The 20,054-nt window shown below is 35.0% G+C and overlaps 1 protein-coding gene across 4 annotated transcripts in view; it reads left to right on the top strand.

Annotated features, from left to right (window-relative positions):
- The window catches only part of CNOT6L (CCR4-NOT transcription complex subunit 6 like), a 114,275-nt gene that overhangs the window by 48,645 nt on the left and 45,576 nt on the right, over positions 1 to 20,054 (top strand). For 3 of the 4 annotated variants that reach the window (XM_061420566.1, XM_061420564.1, XM_061420565.1), the window contains exons 3-5: positions 3,302 to 3,488; positions 4,695 to 4,780; positions 18,275 to 18,364. In XM_061420566.1, coding sequence (XP_061276550.1) covers positions 3,302 to 3,488; positions 4,695 to 4,780; positions 18,275 to 18,364 — 363 coding nt within the window. The remainder of the gene's footprint in view (positions 1 to 3,301; positions 3,489 to 4,694; positions 4,781 to 18,274; positions 18,365 to 20,054) is intronic. The other variant, XM_061420567.1, reaches the window with a different exon arrangement.

The raw sequence follows: 20,054 nt of genomic DNA, 5'->3' as shown, positions 1-20,054 counted from the left end.
TAAAATGTCTGCCTACAATGCAGAAGACCTGGGTTCAATCCCTGGGTTGCGAAGATCTCCTGGAGAAGGAAATGGCACCCCACTCCAGTATTCTTGCCTGGAAAATCCCATGGATGGAGGAACCTGGAAGGCTACAGTCCATGGGGTCGCAAAGAGTCAGACACGACTGAGCGACTTCACACTTTACACACACATAATCGCAAGAATGAACAAGAGTTGAGTATTACATTTTTGTCATTGCTATACATTTTGAGTTAGATGAATTAATTGAAAAAATCCAAATGCTGAGGTACTTGCTGCTGCTGCTAAGTCACTTCAGTCGTGTCTGACTCTGTGCGACCCCATAGACGGAAGCCCACCAGGCTCCCCTGTCCCTGGGATTCTCCAGGCAAGAACACTGGAGTGGGTTGCCATTTCCTTCTCCAATGCATGAAAGTGAAAAGTGAAAGGGAAGTCGCTCAGTTGTGTCCGACTCTTGGCGACCCCATGGACTGCAGCCTACCAGGCTCCTCCATCCATGGGATTTTCCAGGCAAGAGTACTGGAATGGGGTGCCATTGCCTTCTCCGGCTGAGGTACTTACTAGTGTTCAACTTACTGTTTTATCTGTGACTAAATGTCTTTGTTTCCATTGTTTCTTTTGAGATTAATACCATGGGCCACAGGTGGCATCTAGAACTGAAGGCATTGGGAGTGCAGTTTCTAAGTAAAACCTGCTTCTTTGATATAATAGATTTTGTTTTTCTATCACAGAGTAATCATTTTTGCAAGTTGATATCTTTGCCATCATCCTGTCATCCCATTGTTGGCAGAGTAGGAATCCTAAAAGCTATCTGTTTATTCTATAAAGTGATAACTGCTACATGACTTTACATGTTTAGGATTTGTTAAAATAGAATCTGATTTCTGAAAACTCATAACCCCAGTCTAATAGTGAGAAAAACATCAGACCAACTGAAGGACGTTCCACAGAGTGATTGTCAGGGTCCTGAAAACAAGGAAAGAATGAGAAACTGTCATAGACAAGAGAAGACTAAAGAGACATGGCAACTAGATGCAAAATGGTATCTTGGATCAAATCTTCTAACAAAAAGGTGTAAAAACTGGTGAAATTCAAATAAAGTCTGTAAATTAGTTAATAACGAAAGTAGTAATCTTAGTTTCCTAGTTTTGACAAATGTTCTTTTTTGGGCTTCCCTGGTGAATCAGATGGTAAACAATCTACCTGCAATCCAGGAGACCCAGGTTCGATCTCTGGGTCAAGAATATCTCCTGGAGAAGGGAACTGACTCTAGTGTTCTGGCCTGGAGAATTCCATGGACAGAGGAACCTGGCGGGCTACAGCCAATGGGGTCACAAAGAGGTGGACATGACTGAGTAACTAATTCTTGCAGTTAACAGGCTTCCCTGGTGGCTCAGATGGTAAAGAATCTGCCTGCAAGGCAGGAGACCCAGGTTCTGTCCCTTTAGTTGCTAAACTGTGTTTGACTCTTTGTGACCCTATGGGCTGTAGCCTGCCAGGCTTTTCCCAGGTAGGGATTTCCCAGGCAAGAATACTGGAATAGGTTGCCGTTTCCTCCGTCAGGGGATCTTCTCCACCCGGGGATTGAACCCGGTCTCCTACATTGGCAGGCATGTTCTTTACTACCGAGCCACTAGGAAACCTTTTACAAATGTACAGTGGTAATATAATATGCTAGTAGTAGGGAAAACTGGCTGGGGGGTGTATAGGAACTGTGTTGTCTGGTAACTTTTCTATAAATCTACAATTATTACAAAGTTAAAAACTTATTAAAAATAAAAGTATAAGTACAGTTTTTCTTTTATGAATTGATATAATACAGACTGTACATAGAATGTAATTTTTTCCTCAGTAGGCTTTCATTGGAAGAGTTAAACCCACATTAGAGTATAGCAGGAACTATGTGTATCTTCGATAAAAAGTAGCTGGGTGGATAGGTGATTGGTAATTTTAAAATAATGAATATGAGCAAATCCTACTAGGTTAACCCAGGATTTCTCAACTTGGCACTGTTGACACTTCCGGGTAGACAGTTCTTTGTGGTTGGAAGTGGTTGTGGCACATCGATGTTCAGCAGCATTCCTGGCCTCTACCCACTAGATAGTGGTAGCACTCCTCTGGTTTTGACAACCTAAAATGTTTCCAGATTGCCAGAGTCCCAGTGTTGTCTCTGGTTGATAATCCCTTGGTTACCCCTAGGTAAAAACTTAAGTGTTTTATTTATTAGAACCTCTATCACTTGAAAACTTTGTTTCCTATTAAAATGCAAAATCCTAGTTAATACTTTAAGCCTGATTATAGACAAGGTCAAGGAACCTGTGATAGAAAGAACCCTGGACAGAAGATCTAAATTTGAGTCTACTGCTTGATAGCCACACGAAAAACAACATTTCCCTATTAAGATTTTTTTGCCCTCTGTACCTTCCACTGCTCTTTTAATCAGAATCTTTTACCATTTCACTTTGGTAAAAAGTTTTTAAAGTCTCTTCATATAAGTTTATTGTTAAGATAATACCACGTTTTACAGAAGTTGAAACTCTGTGATTTGCTTAGGCTTAATATGGCTAACAAATGGTAGAAATTAGGACTCTGAATCAAGTCTTCTAGCTTTTTCCAGAATGTGTTCTACCATAGCTGTCGGAGGCTGACTCACTGGTAAAGCGTAATGTGTGACCATTTCCTGGAGTGTGTTGCACTTAATGCAGAATCTTAAACCAGATTTATTAATGTATAATTGAAATATGAGAAAGCTGGGGAAGATATCTTCTTTGGGAGTAAAATGATTTTCCTGGTGGCTAATCTAAGATTAGCTCTAAATCATGGCAGTTACTCTTGTCTATTTAAAGTATGTAGACTAATTCAAACCCTAGGTGTAGATTAGCCTTGTACTGTTAATTTTCATGAAGTATGTGAGAAGTGCTTTGTTAGTACCATGACTTAAAAAAAATTCATGACCATTCTATTGCAAAAGCTCAAGTCAGCCCCATGCTTTCTCCTTGAGACATGTGATCACCCTCAATCCAAGGGTCTCCTTGTTATATTGCGTTTTATTTTAATACATGGTAGATTTGTGAGAAAGAATGGTTGTCAGACAAAAGTTGCATGGAATTAAAGAAGGACCAGTTATGTTTGGAAGCAGTCAAAAGCATTTAATGCAAAATTAAAATGTCAGAGTCAGAGTATCTGTATGCATTTATGGGCTTTTCTCCCACTTTTTGGTGCTTGTAGCTCATTTTTTGTCTTGGACCTAGGTTTAATGAATCAATATTTTGCCTTTTAGGTAGAGTGCGGAGCTTAAGTACATCACTTTGGTCATTGACACACTTGACAGCGCTGCACCTAAATGACAATTACCTTAGTCGCATTCCACCTGATATTGCCAAGCTTCATAATCTGGTTTACCTGGATCTGTCATCCAATAAACTCAGAAGTTTACCAGCAGAACTAGGAAACATGGTGTCTCTCAGGTGAGAACATATAAATGTGACACAACTGTATAAAATTGTAAATTTACCAAATACAAATATGGGAGGTTACTCATCTTAAAGTAAGTAGGCTTTCCATATGTATGTGAAGATTAAATGATATAAATTGTCTAAGCACAGTACTTGAGTTGGCCTTCATAGAATGCTTCTTTTCCTTCCTTCCTTTAAATTTGGAGTTTTCTAGCTGGAAATGTGCATGTATTACCAATTTCTTTTGACAGACTTGAGGTGGGATAGGGCTAAAATACTTTATTCTTGCTTTACACTCAGGTGACAAATCTCATCAGAATTATTTGGGGCTAGACTAGTAGTAGACTGGAGTGGGTTGCCATTTCCTCCTCCAGGGGATCTTTCCGACCCAGGAATTGAACTCACATCTCCTATGTCTCCTACGTTGCAGATGGATTCTTTACCCATTGAGGCATGGGGGAACCAATGAAAACAAAGATTGCTTTCCTGCCTTTTTACTGCTGAGTAGTAATGTTAAAAAATTGCTATCATATGTTTAAATTTAAACATTTAATATTTTAAAAATCTTGTTTTTTCACAATCCCTTTACTGTATGTGTTTTTTTTAATACTTCTTAGGTGTCTGATTTTATACCTTTTAGTCATTAATTAATAACACTGGCCATTTATTTTCTCTATAATCTGCCCCAAATTTCACAGTCATAAATTCAGATCTTCATGTGTGCTGTCCTGTTTATACTATCCTATGCTTTATTTTTAATGTTTATATTTTCTGTCAGTGATTGTTGTATCTTGAAGTGATTATAGTTGTAATGCTATGAAATTTGAATGGGTTACTGGCTACTGTGTAGTAAATCCTGAAGTTTATTAAAAAAATTTTTTTTTCCCTGTGATTGAGGCTGGGTTTGAGGATATCTGCTATCTTTGGGTACATAAAATATCTCTCTCTCTTGATTTGTATCTGAGAGGAATTTTGGGTGAGCGACAAAAGGGAGTGGATTTGAGTGTGATACACAATTCCTATATCTTTAATTTGTGTTCGAGAATGAGTAAATTCATAGAAACACTGTTAATGAATGTGGTAGTTATAACATTTTGGAATGAATATAGAGAAATAATGCCTTGATTGTAGATATCACTCATGGTATCTTAAAAGGCAGGTTAAGAACAGCAACTGTGGATATGTTAATAAAGTTTGTTTTTTTTTTCTTTAAAACAGGGAATTGCTTTTAAATAACAATCTGTTACGGGTTTTGCCTTATGAACTTGGTCGGCTCTTCCAGCTACAAACTCTAGGTTTGAAAGGTGAGTGATTTTTCTTTTTTAAATGATAGCATTGACACTCAGTATTGAGGCTGTGTTAACCTTTTAAAGGCCATTTTGGTTACAGTTAGGTCAGGTTTTAGTATAATTTTGAGAATATAACCATATGTTCCTCTTAAGAGAAAAGTGATTCTTCTGTGTCAAATTGAGCTTCAGGATTTCAACAAGCTCCCATCATTTTAACAAGCTTGTATGGAGGGAACATTTTTTAATTTTATTTTTAATTTTCTGTAAACCTTTGAATTGTCTTAGAGGAGATATTTTAAGTTAACACTTAGCATTGTAGTTTTTTTTTTTTCCCATTTAAAAAAAAATTTAAAAACAACGATGTAACATAATAAATTATAACCTCAGTCAGAATGTCTGATTTTAATAGAGTAGATAGCATTAACATATTATATAAGGGAAAAGCATAACAGTAAAAATGAGCTACACATAGTAAGTGTAGTTGTTTGTATATAAGCATATTAATCCATCCTCTGGTGGTATCATCTCAGTTTGGGATGAAAGTCATACTCAAATCACATAAATACTTGTTTTGTATGTTTTTCTCTTACAGCATAGCATAGGAAGACGGGCTTATTTTGAATGCAGAGGACTGTGTGTAGATTTACTGTATTGGTTAAACATTTTTTGTGCTAATAAGGAATGAACATTAATCAAAGCCTTATAAAATACACACTTTGTTTTATTTTCCTTCTTCAAAGACTACTAAGTCTCATGAACATGTTCTGTTTGTGTTTGTTAAAGTCATACAATGGAGCATTAAGAAAGAAGCTCGAATAAGAGTGGTAGGATTGCTGATGTTACTTGTTGAAATGAATGAAATGAAAACAGTGGTATTAGGCTTTCTTACACAATTAACCCTTTGTAAATTAAGTCATTATATGAATGGTCTAACTTGTGATTTTAGTTTCTTTGTAGGATTTTACTGCTTTGTTTTTTTTTTTTTAAATCATGTATGAAGTACAGACAGGGGGATACTTATCATCTAAAATATTTTCTTGAGGATTCACCCAAGGTGTGAATTTCACCTTACTCTCTATATGTTAAATCTTATTCTTATAGTTGAAACAATTATCCAGCTAGAGTTGGAGTGGGGGCTTCTGTTCCTCTTAATAAGTATGAATGGTTATCATTTTGTATAATCTTAGATTTCATGAAATATGGAACTCACAATTTCATACTGGTTATAATAATTGTATATTTTTTTCTCCAAGGATAACTATTATTTCTTTCAAGATCAATCAGAAGGGCTGTTTTCCTCCTTCTCATATTGATGGAGAGCATGTTAATGACAAATGAATAATTTGCTATTGAACCCAGTTAGATTTAGCCTTTATACTTTGTAACATTCCTAAAAAAGCAAATATTATATATCTTCTGTTTCACAACTCTATTCCATGTTATCTCATGTAGAGACGTGTTCTCAGAAAATTTATACTGTGTACCAACTGAATGAATCATTCTGAATATCTATTGTCTCCTTAGTCCTTCATTCTTTTTTATTGGTTAAAATGTTAGTCTTCCAAACTATAATCTTTGGTTGGCCTTTGGTTTTAGAGATTTGTCTGCTGATGATTCACATTTGTTAAAATCTCCCTTTAGACTTTAAAGTCAGGCACCAGTTCTGCTTTACTAGATGCAACTTAGTTTTCTCTGTGCTCTTGAATAACTTCCTTTTCAGTAAACTTCAGTTTGTTCTGTGGTAAATGCCTGTATGCAGCCCTTTCCTCTTCTGTGAAGATTTGTTTTTCTGGCAGTGCTATTTTATGTTCAAGTAATCAGTATGGAGGAGTAAGGACCTTTTAGAAATGAAAGAAAATCAGAGCCCTTCCAACCTTCTTTCATAACTTTAAGATGGTAAAAAACAGGGTTGGTTTTATGAAGGAATTAAAGGAATAAAGGTCCCTAATGAATGGTAGCTGTATATTCTTAGGGAGGTAAAACTTGAAATAATTCATCATCAGTTTTAATAACCACGTAGTGGTATTTTGTGTCTAAAGGGGAGGGAGTAGAATGGAGCATTTAAAATAGTGTTGTGATATATTTAAAAGAAACAATGAAAATGGATTGCCTCTGAGATTCCATTTTGTCTTCAAACTAGAAAAAGGAGTGCCTTTCTTCCATTTCCTGTCTTCCTCTGAAGCATAGATACTGACATTTTGATAATGATTTTGATCATCCTGGCTCACCAAGTTAATTTTTAGAAATTCTGTTTTGAGACTTGAGGAGTATGAGTGGTGGGTTGGGTATTTTAGGAGTTACGATAGGAAGAAGGCCAATTTAAAAACTACATACATGGCCAGTCCAGTAAGCTGGAAATGTTCTGTTAAGTCACTTAAAAAACAAATTCAAACTTTATTAGTTTTTATGAAAGAAAATGTGTAAGTTTTAAATAATTTGAAATTCATGTCCTAAGGTAAAGCAATGCTTTCTCTGACATACGGGCCAAAGAGTTCCTCAGGCATTAAACATTTATGTCCCCAAATAATAAAAAATTTATGACTTCAATAACTGTGAAAATTTCTACCTTTCTCCCACGAATTGCTTACCACCCTTGAAATAAAAAGGAGTGTGACAGTTTAAGATTCTTTTACTATGTGAACTTTTACATTCACTAAATATATCATAATATAAAAAGTAACATTTTAAAGAAAATAATAAAATGAATAACTACATATCCGTTTATCTAACATTCTCAGTACCTTTTTAAAAGTAGCATTTTAAAAATCCAGTTGTCACTCATATAGGAGGCAAGGTACTTACTTCTGTATTATCTAATGAGCATCTATAAATCAGTAAGTGAAAGATAATCTATCAGAGAGCATTGTTGTTCAGTCGCTAAGTAGTGTCTGACTCTTTGTGACTCCATGAACAGCAGCACACCTGGCTTCCCTGTCCTTCACTATCTCCCAGAGTTTGCTCATACTCATGTCCATTGAGTCAGAGATGCCATCCAACCATATCATCCCCTGTCACTCCCTTCACCTCTTGCCCTCAATCTCTCCCAGCATCAGAGTCTTTTCCAATGAGTTGGCTCTTAACAGATGGCCAAAGTTTTGGAGCTTCAACATCAGTCCTTCCAGTGCGTATTCAGGGTTAATTTCCTTTAGGATTTGACTGGTTTGATCTCCTTGCTGTCCAAGGGACTCTAAAGAGTCTTCTCTAGCACCACAATTCAAAACCATCAATTCTTTGGTACTCAGCCTTCTTTATGGTCAGGCTCTCACAAACATGCATGACTATTGGAAAAATCATATCTTTGACCATACAGACCTTTGTTGGCAAAATGATATCTCTGGCTTTTTAATATGCTAAGTTTGTCATAATTTTTCTTCCAGGGAGCTTCTTATAATTTTGTGGCTGCAGTCACTGTCTGCAGTGATTTTGGAGCCCAAGAAAATAAAATTTGTCACTGTTCTTAGTTTTTCCCCATCTATTTGCCAGGAAGTGATGGGACCAGATGCCATGATCTTAGTTTTCTGAATGTTGAGTTTTAAACCCGCTTTGTCACTCTCCTCTTTCACTTTCATCAAGAGACTCTTTAGTTCCTCTTCACTTTGTGCCATTGGAATGTTACTGTCTGCATATCTGAGATTGTTGATATTTCTCCTGGCAATCTTGCTTCCAGCTTGTGAATCTCCTAGCCCGACATTTCTCATGAAGTACTCTGCATATAAGTTAAATAAGCAGGATGACAATATACAACCTTACACTCCTTCCCTAATCTTGAACCAGTCTGTTGTTCCGTGTCTGGTTCTAACTGTTGCTTCTTGTCCTGTACAGGTTTCTCAGGAGACAGGTAAGGTGGTCTGGTATTCTCATGTCTTTACGAGTTTTCCACAGTTTTTTGTGATCTACACAGTCAAAGACTTTAGCATAGTCAGTGAAGCAGATTTTTTTTAGAATTCCCTTGGCGTTTTCTAGGAATGTTGGCACTTTGATCTCTGGTTCCTCTGCCTTTTCTAAATCAAGATTATACATCTGGAAATTCTTGGTTCACGTACTGTTGAAGCTTAGCTTGAAGGATTTGAGCATGACCTTGCTAGCATGTGAAATGAGTTTAGTTATATGGTAGTTTAAACAAGCTATTAAGTTAGCCAATTATTGTTTCATGGGTAGTGGTAGAAGACATGAGACTCTTGGGTCAGAGACAAAGAACATTATCATTCAAGCTACAAGATGGGCCCAGACACCCGTTGTATACACACAGTTTGCATTGCAGTTGAGTAATCCAAGTCCAAAGGTCCAGCACTTTGCAAGCAAGCAACAAATATTATAGCTAACTACAAAAAGTTAGTCCTGCTTCCCCAGAAGTGCAAAGAGTTACATGGAAGTAGTGCTCTGGCTGCCTTGACCTATTTATTAATAGTTGCCTATTTAGCTACAGAACCTGCTCCATATCATGAGACAGATGAACCTCAGAATCAGTTACACTCTCTGAGAATGAGGAACGGAACACAGGGACACTGATGGACTGCCTTTCCCAACCATTTTTTTAAAGAGATTTTTCTTGTATGTTCACGAATAAGATAGACATGTATTTTACTGTTCTTATTTAATTTTCTCAAAGAGTTTGCATAGTATGTAATTAATCCATTTCTTGAAATTTTTGTGGAACAAGGCTATAAAACTATCGTTGCCTGGTGAAACTATCACCTCAATGTATTTGTACTTATAAGAACCGTCAAGTCCTTCTAATTGTTCATGAGTTAGTTTTGCTGGACCATATCTGTAATATTGAAATTTTTTAGCTTTTTAAAGTTTTCAGATTTGTTTGCATAAAAGTGTTGATGATATTCTCTAGATATATTTTTAAGCTCTGTTTATATTACCCCTTTCTTCATTAGTAAGATTATTTGTGCCTTCTCTCTTTTTTCCTAATTTATTTCCCGAGGGGTTTGTCAGTTATGTTCTTTTCAGTGAATCAGTGTTGCCTTTTATTTTTTAAAAACTGGTTTGTTTCTGTTTTTCTTTATTCTTTTGTTCCATTTATCAGTATTACAATTTTTTCCTTTTTAAGTTGGATATATGGCTTATTCATACTTTGAGTTCCTTATTTGAAAATAAATAAAAGTATTTAAGATCATACATTTTTTTTGTCAAGACTAAATTTACTTGGCAGTTTTTTGGCATCCTATGCTTTTGATATGAAACATTATCATTGTTTTGGCCTAAGTATTATTATTATGCATGTGTGCCTGCTAATTCTCTTCAGTTGTGTCCAACTCTTTGTGACCCTATGGAGTGTAGCCCTCCAGGCTCCTCTGTCAATGGGATTCGCCAGGCAAGAATACTGGAGTAAGTAGCAATGCCCTTGTCCGACAGGGGAGCTTTCTGACTCAGGGATTGAACCTGTGTCTCTCATGTCTCCTGCATTGGCAGGCAGGTTCTTTACCATTTATGCCTCCTGGGAAACTTTATTATTAGGTTTATCATACCTTCTTTGACTCATCAGTTATTTAAAATTTCCATGCATGTGTGACTTTAGATTAGCTTTCTTTTATTGTTAGCTTTAAACTTAATTGCATTATAGGCAGTTAAGGTAGCCTGTATGAATCAGGTCTTTTACATCTATTGATTCTTGCTTTATGGCCTTGTATGTGATCAATTTTTATAAATGTTTTACTGCATCTGAAAAGAGTATTGTTTCTCTAATTGTTGGGCACACGTCTATATATATTTCTCCATTATATCAAATTTGTTGGTGTTCCTCAGATTTTCTGTATCTTTATAAATTTTTGGCTGTTTGCTTTTTGAATAATTAAGTTGTATATGCTAACATGTCCATTTAAATTCTGGATTTGTTCATTTTCCCCATGCCGTTTTGTTAGCTTTTGCTTTATAGCCTTTGAGATTATTTTATTAGGTATACCATCTATGCCTGTATATTTCTCTTGTTGTTGTTCATTTGTTAAGTTGTGTCTGACTTTTGTGATCCCATGGACTGTAGCATGCCACCTTTCCCTGTTCCTCACTATTTTCCGGAGTTTGCTCAAATTCATGTCCATTGAATCAGTGATACTGTCCAGCCATCTCATCCTCTATCTCCATCTTCTCCTTTTGCCTTCAATCTTTCCCAGCATCACGGTCTTTTCCAGTGAGTTGGTCGTTTACATCAGGTGGCCAAAGTATTGCTCTACCTTCAGGTAATTTGAACCTGATAGTATGTTTGAGTCTTTTGTTAGTGTTTTCATCTTATAGTCTTTGTTATCTAATGTAATAGCTATGCAAGTTTTCTTTTGGAAATTGTTTGAATGTATCTTTTTTCATTTGTTTACTTTCAGCCTTTCTGTGTAATTATGCTTAGATGTCTCTTACAAATAGTATATAATTGGTCTTTGTTCTTAATCTAGTCTGACTTTTTTTGTTTTTAATGTGTAGGTTCAAACCAGTTGCTTTAACTCTATTCCAGTTGTTGATATTCTTGTATTGTTGCCATCCTACAATTTGATTCCATTCTTTGTGTGATTTTTCTCTTTTTGCCTTTCTAAAACAGATTTTTTTCCCCTTGTTCATTTCTCAACCTGTGTATTTCTGTTGGTTTGGGATTTGTACATTTTATTTCTGGATTCTTAGTGATCACTCTTGAAATTGTATCTTGAATATAGTTTTGAAAAAATTAAATTTTTATCAACTTTTTTACCAAACCATTTGCATGGAGTGAAAATGACCTCTTTGTTGACAGACATTCACATTTGGTAAATGTTGACAGATGTATGCAGTTGCATAACCACCAGTACAGTTGAGACATAAGATTGTTCTGGTATCCTCCAGAATTCATTTGTGTTTGTTGAAGTCAACACCTTCTCCTACTATCAGCCCTCGGCAAGTACTTTCCCAGAAATGTCATACATGGAAACATAGTATGTAAACTTTTGAGTCAGGATTCTTTCATTTAGCTTAATGTATTTGAGGTTCATCAGTGTTGTGTATTTTGATAGTGCATTTCTATTGCTGAGTAGTTTCTGACTGTGTGGACATACTACTAAATTTTATCTGTTCACAAGTTGAAGGACATGTGGGTTGTTTCCAATTATGGTTGATTAGGGATTGTAAACATTTGTATAGATTTTTGTGTGAAGTAAGTTTCTCTTTTCCTTGGGTAAATAGATGGGACTGGAACTGCCAGGTGGTATGGTAAATGTATGTTAAACCTCATAAGAAACTGCCAGACTGTTTATCTGGCTGATAACGGAGCATAGTGGATTTTTCATTTTGTATTCCTGCCAAATATATGAGAGGATTTTATTTGGCTGTGCCTTCTTGTCAGCACTTTTTGGTATTATCAGTATGTTCTATTTTTTTTTTCATCCTAGTAGGCTATAGTAATATCTCATTGTGGTTTAAATTTGTCATTTCTCTGATGAGAAATTATGGCAACTTTTGCATAATTGATATTTTCTAATTACTGAGATTTTGAGAGTTCATGAAATGTTCTAGATTCAAGTTCCTTTTAAAAGTATGTTTTACAGATGTTTCCTGGCTTGTATGTTTATTTTCTTGATTAGAAACTTTTAAAAAGCAATTTTCCATTTCATTGCAGTCCCATTTATCCCTTGTTTTCATCTATGGTTTGTCTTTGGTGTCATACCTAAGATGTATTATTTGCCTTATTCAAGTACATGAAGATTTTCCTTTAGAAATTTTATAGTTAGGTTTTACATATAGGTCTGTGGTCTGTTTTGAGTTAATTTTTGTGTATATGGTGCAAAGTCTATTCATTTGTGTATGCACACCCAGTCATTCCAGCTGTTTATTGAAAAGATTATACTTTCTACATGAGTTTTCTTGCAACTTTGACAAAGTTATTATTTGACCCAAAGATATGTGGGTCTACTGTTAGATATATTATCTTATCCACTGATCTGTGCCAATACCAAAATGTTTGATTACTGTAGCTTTATGATAAGCTCTGAGATTATATAGTATGAGTTCTCCAACTCTGTAGTTATTTTTCAAAATTGCATTGACACATCTAAATGCTTTGCACTTCCATATAAGTTTTAGAATCAGCTTATAATTTTTGCAAAATATCCTGCTGGAATTTTAATTGGAATTGTATTGAATATGTAGATCAGTTTGGAGGAAGAATAAATATCATAATCTTGACACTTAATATTGACTCTTCCAATCTATGAATACTGTGTACCTCTTCATTTATGCACGTTTTTTTTATTCCTTCAATGTTTTGTAGTTTTTAGCATGCAGATCTTGCAAATATTTTGCTAGATTTATATATTTTTGCTGGATTTGCTGGTTATTTGATGTTATTGTAAATGATGTTGCCTTTTAAATGTCCAATTATTCACTGATATTTTATAGAATTATAATGCAGTTTATTTAAATGTATATTGACCTTGTCCCTTGAAACATTTGTAAACTTATTACTTCTAGGAACTTTTACAACCTTTTAATCTGTGAGTACAGATCTTTTCATTTCTTTCTGTGTGCTTTTTTTTTTTTTTTTTTTTGCTTTATCACACTGCCAAGGACAATATTAAATAGAAATGGTGACACTGCACATCCTTGCTCCATTCTCAATTTTATGGAGAAAAAGTGCTCAGTCTTTCATTGTGAATTATATTATTAATAACTGCAAGTTTTCTGGTAGATGCTTTTTCAAGTTAAATAAATTTCCCTTCTGTTACTTTGGGCTTTCCTTGTGGCTCAACTGGTAAAGAATCCGCCTGCAATGCAGGAGGCCTGGGTTTCATCCCTAGGTTGGAAAGATCCTCTGGAGAAAGGATAGGCTACTTACTCCAGTATTCTGGCCTGGAGAATTCCATGGACTGTATAGAGTCCATGGCGGGGACAAAGAGCCGGACATGACTTTCACTTTTCACTTTCCTATTACTTCACTTTTGCTGAGGATTTTTGTCGTTAGTACAAGTTGAATTAGTCAAATACTTTCTCTGCAACTGTTGAGATGAGCATGACTTTTCTTCTTTACTTTATTTGCTAAATTACATTGGTGTTTTTTCAGTAATAATCAGCCTTCTATCAATAGATTGAACTCACCTTCTTGTCCCATTTTAAATACCACTTGACCATAATGTGTTCTGTTTTTAATATATTGCTGAAATAACTGTATTGCTAGTGTTTTGTTGAAGATTTATACATTTATGATAATAAGACATTCTGTAGTATAATTTTTGCAGTGCTTTTGTCTGGCTTGATACCAGGATACTGCTGACTTTGTAAATTGAATTGAATAGTGTTACTCAAACATCTTGAATAGTTTCCATTTATATTATTGCTTTATTACCTTATGGGATGAATCTTCCAGTAAAAATATATGGGCCTGAAATTTTTTTTGTTGAAAAGTTCTTAACTAGTAATTCCGTTTTTCATTAATACAAGACATTGAGGTTATCCTTATCTCAATGTAGCCACTTCTGTTCTTTTGGTTACTGTTTGTAAGGTGTATCTCTTTCTGTAAAAGATTACTTTCAGTCTATTTTTGTCTTTATAGTGTGCCTTTTTAAGATAGCATATAAGTCTTGTTTTATTAGTCATTCTGCAGTTCTCTGCTTTTTAATCTGAGTTTAATCCACTTACATCTAATGTGTTTGCTGATGAAGTGGGATTCATGTCAGTTATTTTGCTATTTGTTTTCTGTATGTGTTATGTTCTTTTTGTTCCACTGTCTCTCAATTAATGCCTTCTTTTGTGCTAGATGGATATTTTCCAGTGTACCAATTTAATTCCCTTGTTTCTTTTGCTGTATTATTTTGAGTTATTTTCTTAGTGATTACCTTAAAGATTACAGTTAACATCTTAGTTTACAGTAATTTAATTTGGACTAGTAGCAATTTAATTTCAGTAATATAAAAGAACTTTGCATCTGTATCTCCATTCACTTCTCTTTTATGCTGCTATCATTACAAATATCATCTTTTTACCTTGTGTGCCTGTCAACATAGATTTCTGATTATTGCTGTGTGCAGTTATCTCTCAGATAGGAGGGAAAAAGTTAGAAAATTAAATGTACACTGTCTTTTATATGTTACTGTGTGGACTACCTTTACTGGTACTCTTGAGTTTTCATGTGGATTCAAGTTACTATTCTGTTTTCTTTCAGTTCAGCTAATAGAATCTGTTTAGTATTTCCTGAGGGGTTAGCATGCTAGTGAGAAACTCAGGTTTTGTTTGTTTGGGAATATCTTACTATCCCCATTATTTTTGAAGGATATTTTTGCTGGATATAGAATTCCTAGGTTGAAAGTTCTTTTTATTTTTCCTTTAGTACTTGGAATGTGTTATTCTACTGCCTTTTGGCTTCGGTGGTTTCTGATGAGAAATAGCTGTTAATCTTATTTTGAGGCTCAGTGCACCATGTGTCATGTCTATCTTAGATTCTTTGACTTTGCACAGTTTTATTACAATTTGTCCAGGGTCTCTCTTACATTTTATTTTACTTGGAATTTATTTGGCTTCTTCTGTTAATGTTTTTCATTAAATTTGGGATGCTTTTGACCATTATTTCTTTAAGTTTTTTTCCTGTTCTTTTCTCTCCTTCTCTTCTGGGACTCTCATTATGTGTAAGTTGGTATACTTGTTGTCTGATAGATCTCTGAGCTCTGTTAATTTTTCTTCATTCTTTTTTCTTTGTTTTCCTCAGACTGTGTAATTTTAAACTTCTCTTCAAGGTCACACATCTTTTCTTCTACCCTCTGCTCTTGAGCCCTTCTAGTGATTTTTAAAAAAATTTTATAATTTCTATTTTGTTCCTTTTATAATTTCTGTTTATTTTTTGATATTCTTTATTTGGTGAGATGTCATTCTAATACTTTAATTCTTTAGGCATGGTTTTCTTCAGCTCTTTAAGCATATTAAAATAGTAGATTTCAAAGTTTTTTCTAGTAAATCCTTGGGTACAGTTTTTATTGTTTTTAGGGACAGTTTTTATTGATGGATTTCTTCTCTGTGTTTGGGACATACTCTCTTGTTTCTTTGTGTGTTTCTTAAGTTTTTGGTTAAGAATTGGGCTTTTAAAATAATGTGGCAACTTTGAAATTAGACTGTCTCCCCTTCCTGGGGTTGTCTGTTGTTGCTGCTTGTTGTGTATGTTGTTTGTTGCTTTAGTGATTTCTCAGAACTAATTTTGTAGGCTTTATCATATGTGACCATCGAAGTCTTTATTCAGTTTATGGTCAGTTAATTCTTGGCCAGAGATTTTGATAAATGCCTGTAACCAGTAAGTCTCCCACTCTTGGCCAAGTGGCTGAGTGTGTGGGGGCAAACAATCAGTAATCAGCCAGGAAGTTTATAATTCTGCTTTGTCCTTCACTTCTTTCATTGCATAACCTCAACGACAGACAGAGGTGAGAGCTTAGGCTGTTTTTAGGTTTTTTCCTAAACATGTGCATAGGTCTCCATATACATATTACCTCTGGAATCCCAGGAATATGTCAGAGCTTTTCAGAGCCCATATTTACATCTCATTTCCAAGCATTTTCTTTTAAACCTTTTGGTTAGTCTGCTGTTTGCTCCAGGTGTTTCCTTGATCTTGGGCACCAACAAATTTAAGACATTTGCCAATGATAACTTCCACCCTCTCCTCCAGGAAGAAGTCTCTTAATTCTTGGCAAGAATCAACTTCCAATCTCTTTACATATTGGAGCAGAAAACAAAGTACTGATCTCTCTAGAGCTCCAATTTATCATACATTAAGATTTCTTGTTCTAAGTCCCATATTTTTATTGTCTCGTGCTTTACATCTTTTTGCTGCCCAGTGGTGCATTCTGGGTAATTTCTTTGGATATAGTTTTCCTGTTCATTTGTTTTATTTTCAGCTGGTGTAATCTACTACCTCACTCATTCATGGTTTCTTGTTTTGTTTCATTTTGTTTGTGTTGTTTTTTGGGCTTCCTTGGTGGCTCAGATGGTAAAGAACCAGCCTGCAGTGCAGGAGACCTGGGTTCAATCCCTGGATTGGAAAGATCCCCTGGAGAAGGAAATGACAACCCACTCCAGTGTTATTGCCTGGAGAATTCCATGGGCAGAGCATCCTGGCATGCCACAGTCCCTGGGGTCACAAAGAGTTGGACATGACTGAGCAACTAACATACTTGAGCAGCGCCACACAGCATGTGGGATCTTAGTTCCCCAGGCAGGGATCTAACCCTGCATTGGAAGTGTGGATTCTTAACTACTGGATTCCCAGGAAAGTCCCTCATTCATGGTCCCCACCCCCCAGTACTTTATTAGTTATGATTACATACAGTGCGTGCTTGCGTGCACACTCAGTTGCTTCAGCTGTGTCCAACTCTTCGACCCTGTAGACCATAGCCAGCCAGGCTCTTCTGTCCATGGGATACTCCAGGCAAGAATACTGGAGTGGGTAGCTATATCCTCCTCCAGGGGATCTTCCCAACCTAGGGATTGAACTTGGATCTCCTGCACTGCAGGTGAATTCTTTAGCACCGAGCCACCAGGGAAGCCCAATTGCATATAGTAAAATACCTAAATACTTAAAGATGCTGCTTGGCTAATTTTGACAAAAACACACATCTGTGAAACCACTACCTAGCTCAAGATGTAGAACATCTCCATCAACCCAGGAAGTTTCCTTTTCCACTTTCAAGTCAATTGGAAACAGCTCACCAGGTTTTCACCATGGTCGTATTATTTTACACTTCCACCAGCATCCTGCAACTTCTGAGAGTTCCAGGTTCTCCATGTTCTTTCTAACCACTGCATTGGTCAGTGTCATTTAATTTTAGATATTTGTGTTGGTGTGTGTTGTATTGAAGATTTTGTTTAATAGTTGGAACTTTGATTTCTGGAAGTTCTACACTTTTTGTTTTTTCAAATCTGTTTACTATTTTTGCATGCTTGTCTTAACAAATACTGTCTTTATTTCTTAAGAAAACATTTAGGCTGTTAACAGTAGCTTGTTTTGTTTTTAGTATTCAGATATCCCTGATCAATGTCATTTAAAAAATACTTATTTCCTTCTATATTTCACTAACTCATCTTGGTAATGATAAGTTTTCTTTTCACTTGAAGGATCTTCCTTTTCTCCATGTGTAATATTCTAACTAGGAAGACCCTCCTTTTTAATAATATCATTCATTCTTTCTCACACAAAGCCTGTTTTTCTTTCATTTAGAATATTGTCTTCAAAGATATATGTGGAACCTATGGGGTTACTTTGTGATATTACTTCAGAATTGACCAAGATTAATATGTATATTTGTGTGTGTATGTATGTATATATGTGATTTTGACACACCCAAGTTATAGATATGCAGTATAAACAGTGACATCTGAAAGAAATAGATCTTTTGAAGTTTTTCTTTATGACTATCTCACCAGAGTATTTAATTCATATGATGTCTTTCAATTTATGTAACAGACTGAGTACAGTAAAAGTCACTTTAGAAAATTAGTATTTTGTTTTATCGTTTATGTTTGTTTTGTCTTCCAATTGTAACTCTTAACAGATTTTATTTTTCTGTTCTTTAGGCAATCCTTTATCACAGGATATTCTCAATTTATACCAGGACCCAGATGGAACCCGAAAGCTACTGAACTTCATGCTTGACAATCTTGCAGGTAAATGTTAATTACAAAGCAGTAAACTCAACAGATATTACTGTTAGCTAAGTATCCCATGTTGCTTAAAAGCATCTGATCAGTTTTTAAAACTGGTTATAGGATGGAAGTTCTGGCATTAGTATATCCCATGGTAGTGGGACATTCTTTTTTTGCACACAGTCAGTGCTTTATATTTACCAAGCAATATATTAGGAGCATTAGTTACATTATCTTGTCAAATCTTTTAAGGAGTCTAGGAGATAGGAATTTTTACTGGCATTCTGAGATTGAGAGAATAAAGTAATTAACTTAAATATGTGGCTGACAAATGTCAGAGCTGTGAACTCAAGATGGTCTTGCTCTTAACCACAAAGATACCTAGTTATCAGTTGTTTGAATTGGATGCAGATTACTTGGAACCCACACGTGGTACACATTTTTCATGAATGAAATGATTCGTTTGATTCACTCACCTTTGTGGAAATTACGCCAGCAAGATTTTAATTAAGCACATCATATTTATGTGATTAATATAGTTGTATTCCAAATGAAAATTTTTAATATAAGAAAGCTTTTAAGTATTTTGACTGAAATTTTTTTTTTTTTTTTTGCTTAAACACTCAAAATACAGGTAAAATAATGGAGATGCTGCTAAATTTAAATATTTTTCCTGGAATAATGGCTTTCTAAAATACAGAATCCTGAAACAATGCTAGAGAAATCTAGATTCAAGCATAGAGGCCGTCATCACAATATTTTTGCAGTACGCTTTTTAATTCTGACATAGAAGACACTCATCTACATATGAAAAATTTTTTTAAATAGTAAGATTTACAATAAGGGGAAATCAAATTAATGTTATTTAAAATTTTTTTGGCTAAAAAGACAAAGTTGATTGATGGAGAGAGACATCAGATTTATTAAAGAAGTCCTTTTAGTATTTAGAATATGTGGTCATTTAAGTTGTATACAAATCATGTGTTTGTTATTTTCTTCTTGTTTTGAAATAGTATTTGTCTTGTCTGTATGAATATAGCCTGTTGACCCAGCCATATGGAATATGTGGTGTGTGTGTGTGTGATTTTTAAAGAGTTTTTCTTGTGTTTTAGATATAAGCTGTTTGTTGCTATGCATGTTGTAAATATCTTTTCCCATGCTGTTATTGGTTTTCACTCTCTTAATCTGTCTGTTGATGAACAGCAAAAGTTTAACATACTCTGCTTTATTGATCTTTTTAGTATGATACTGCTTTTGTGTTCTCTTTAAGAATTTTTCCCTACCTCAAGCTCATGGATGTATTCTGTGTTATTATCTAAAAGCTCTGTTTTTCACTTGTAACATTTAGAGCTATCATCTTCTTGGAACTGATGTTTGTGTAACACAGGATTCAATTTTTATAACTTTTCCATTTGTAAATTAAATTAACCCATAGCCATTTATTGAAAAGGCTGTCCTTTCATTACTATTTTTTGTGCCCTTTTGTCATGAACCATAAATGTTTGTATGGATTTATTTCTAGAACCTCTGTTTTTTGTTACCTTCTGTTAGTCTTTATGGCAATATAAAGTTGTTATTTACAGTAGCTTTATAAAATGTTTTGAGATGCAGTAGAGTAAATCTTCCCTCTTGATTTGATCATAAAGTCTTGGCTTATTTTGGCCCCATGCTTATTTTGCCTTATTGTTTCATTAAAATTGCTAGAAACAGC

The sequence above is a fragment of the Bos javanicus genome, chromosome 6 (assembly GCF_032452875.1).
Source record: "Bos javanicus breed banteng chromosome 6, ARS-OSU_banteng_1.0, whole genome shotgun sequence".
NCBI lineage: Eukaryota > Metazoa > Chordata > Mammalia > Artiodactyla > Bovidae > Bos > Bos javanicus.
This window is presented reverse-complemented; position numbering and strand designations above follow the sequence as displayed.